This window comes from Ceratosolen solmsi, unplaced genomic scaffold (assembly GCF_000503995.2).
Source record: "Ceratosolen solmsi marchali unplaced genomic scaffold, CerSol_1.0 C3511312, whole genome shotgun sequence".
Lineage (NCBI taxonomy): Eukaryota > Metazoa > Arthropoda > Insecta > Hymenoptera > Agaonidae > Ceratosolen > Ceratosolen solmsi.
This window is the reverse complement of record NW_011948656.1, coordinates 1-1,922: the sequence shown is the minus strand read 5'-3', so window position 1 is coordinate 1,922 and position 1,922 is coordinate 1. Positions and strand designations below refer to the sequence as shown.

Genomic DNA, 1,922 nt, shown 5'->3' with positions numbered 1-1,922 from the left:
GACTAATCCACTGAACTATTGAATCGGTAGTTCGAGCCATAAACTAAACCTTAAAATCGAACAATAGTAAAGCAGAAACTTTTATGTTTCAAGAAAACTGATAAGATAAAGCTCAATTATGTATATAATATTTTCACATAATTAAAAGAATTAATACTTTTATTGAATAATTATGCCGGAAAAATAAATTAAAATAAAGTTTTAAAAAACCGCAAATAAGATAGCATTTATAGAAAAGTTTTTAAAAATTGAAATCCTTTGAACCCAATGAAAATAGGAAAAGTGTGGAAATACATAGTATTTCATTATTTCAAGGGTGCAATATTTACATATATTATGTCTTTTATATTTATTTCATGATTTATTAAATTAAAAATGCTAACGACAATATTGAAACTTAATAAGTAATATCAATATATTATAACAATAAATATTATAATAACAAATTGAAATATAAAACAAAAATTTATTTAAAATTATTAAAAGAATTTGTTTCTTTAATGGACTGATCTCCAACCAATTTCAGAGCATCGTTAAAGATTTTACTAAAAGATGTAAAGAAATTGTGCAAGCAGCTATGACGTGGGCTCCCCAAGCAACTAAATCACATTTACAAGAATATATAAGACAGTTTCAATCTTCAGGTAAAGAACACCATTCGGGTTTATCTCTTGCAACAGATTCAGTTCTTGAATTGGTTGACTTATCTGGACCAGGTCTCGGTCTTGGACTCTCTACAGTAAGTAAATATAAAATAATAATTATACATCATTATTGTATAATACCTTAAATTTATTAAATATTAAGACTAACTCATTGGATAAACAATCTCGAGCGAAGGGTGCTAGTTCCTGGCTATTTTCAATGATGACAACTCGTTCTTGGTATGCAGGTGAAGTTGCTGGAATGTTAAATCTTGTACGCGGCGAAACACTGCGCAAGGAACAGCATTCTAGTGATAAAGAAAGTATTAATATGGTCGTAAATCGATTAGTTGATGAACTCTGGCGAGCATGTCGTAATCGAGACGAGAATGAGCATCACTGTGCATTATGGCGAGCTACAGCTCTTCTTATATCAATACCAGGTATATTTGATATTTTGTTATTTTTTTAATATAAACGCTTACAATCTTTTTGAAGTAAAAAATTATTTTTTATGTATGCTATTGTATGTGTGACCAAGCTGGAAATTTTCTTTATAATTAGTTCATTATTCGGAAATATATTTGTAATTTAATAATGGAATATATTTGTCATTTACCACTGAGAATGCAGTATTCTTTATCTAAGTAATAACAACAGAATTTTCTCTATATTAAGAATTTGACGTTTCTGAATATTACTCTTTATAATTTATAGTTCAAAAAGAATGTATATACTAATTGAGATCTAGATTTCACCTTCTTAAGACTGGTGCAGTAGTAGTTTTTATATTATCTTAGTACGATACATTTGTGGGTTTTTTGTTGCGGTATGGTATCTTTTGAAAATAAATTGCTGGAAGTACCGAAGGTACATTATAATAAAAGATTTACAGTTAAACGAACTAAATAATATATTGAAAAAAAATGAAAGTTTTATGTATGGATATCTAAACATTCCCTTAAAAACGAGTGAAATCGATCGTTTAAAACCTTTGCGTATGTTTTGTATATGTTTTTGCAAATTTCAAATACATAAAAATATGCTGTTCGAAATTGCGAGAATCCTTCACAAGTTCTTAAATATCTGTAATTTGATATCTGGACATCTAGAAATAGTCGTTACACCTAAAAATTAAAATCTAACGGTACTCAATCGCACACTCTGTTGTCGAATCTAGCCATATTGTCATTTGGATAGTTAAAGCAAGGACGTTTCAATCAAGGCTCACTCTTTGTTGGGACACCATGAGATAGACTACTCTCTCTCTCTCTCTCT

The 1,922-nt window shown here is 28.9% G+C and overlaps 1 protein-coding gene across 1 annotated transcript; it reads left to right on the top strand.

The window, feature by feature from the left end:
• Positions 1–526: 526 nt before the first annotated feature.
• On the top strand, positions 527–1,116 carry LOC105367069 (phosphatidylinositol 4-kinase alpha-like; the record flags this gene model as incomplete). The annotated part of the gene is made up of 2 exons (XM_011505695.1): positions 527–739; positions 808–1,116. Coding segments are annotated over 2 exons (522 nt in total), but the record flags the coding sequence as incomplete, so codon positions are not given.
• Positions 1,117–1,922: the final 806 nt, after the last annotated feature.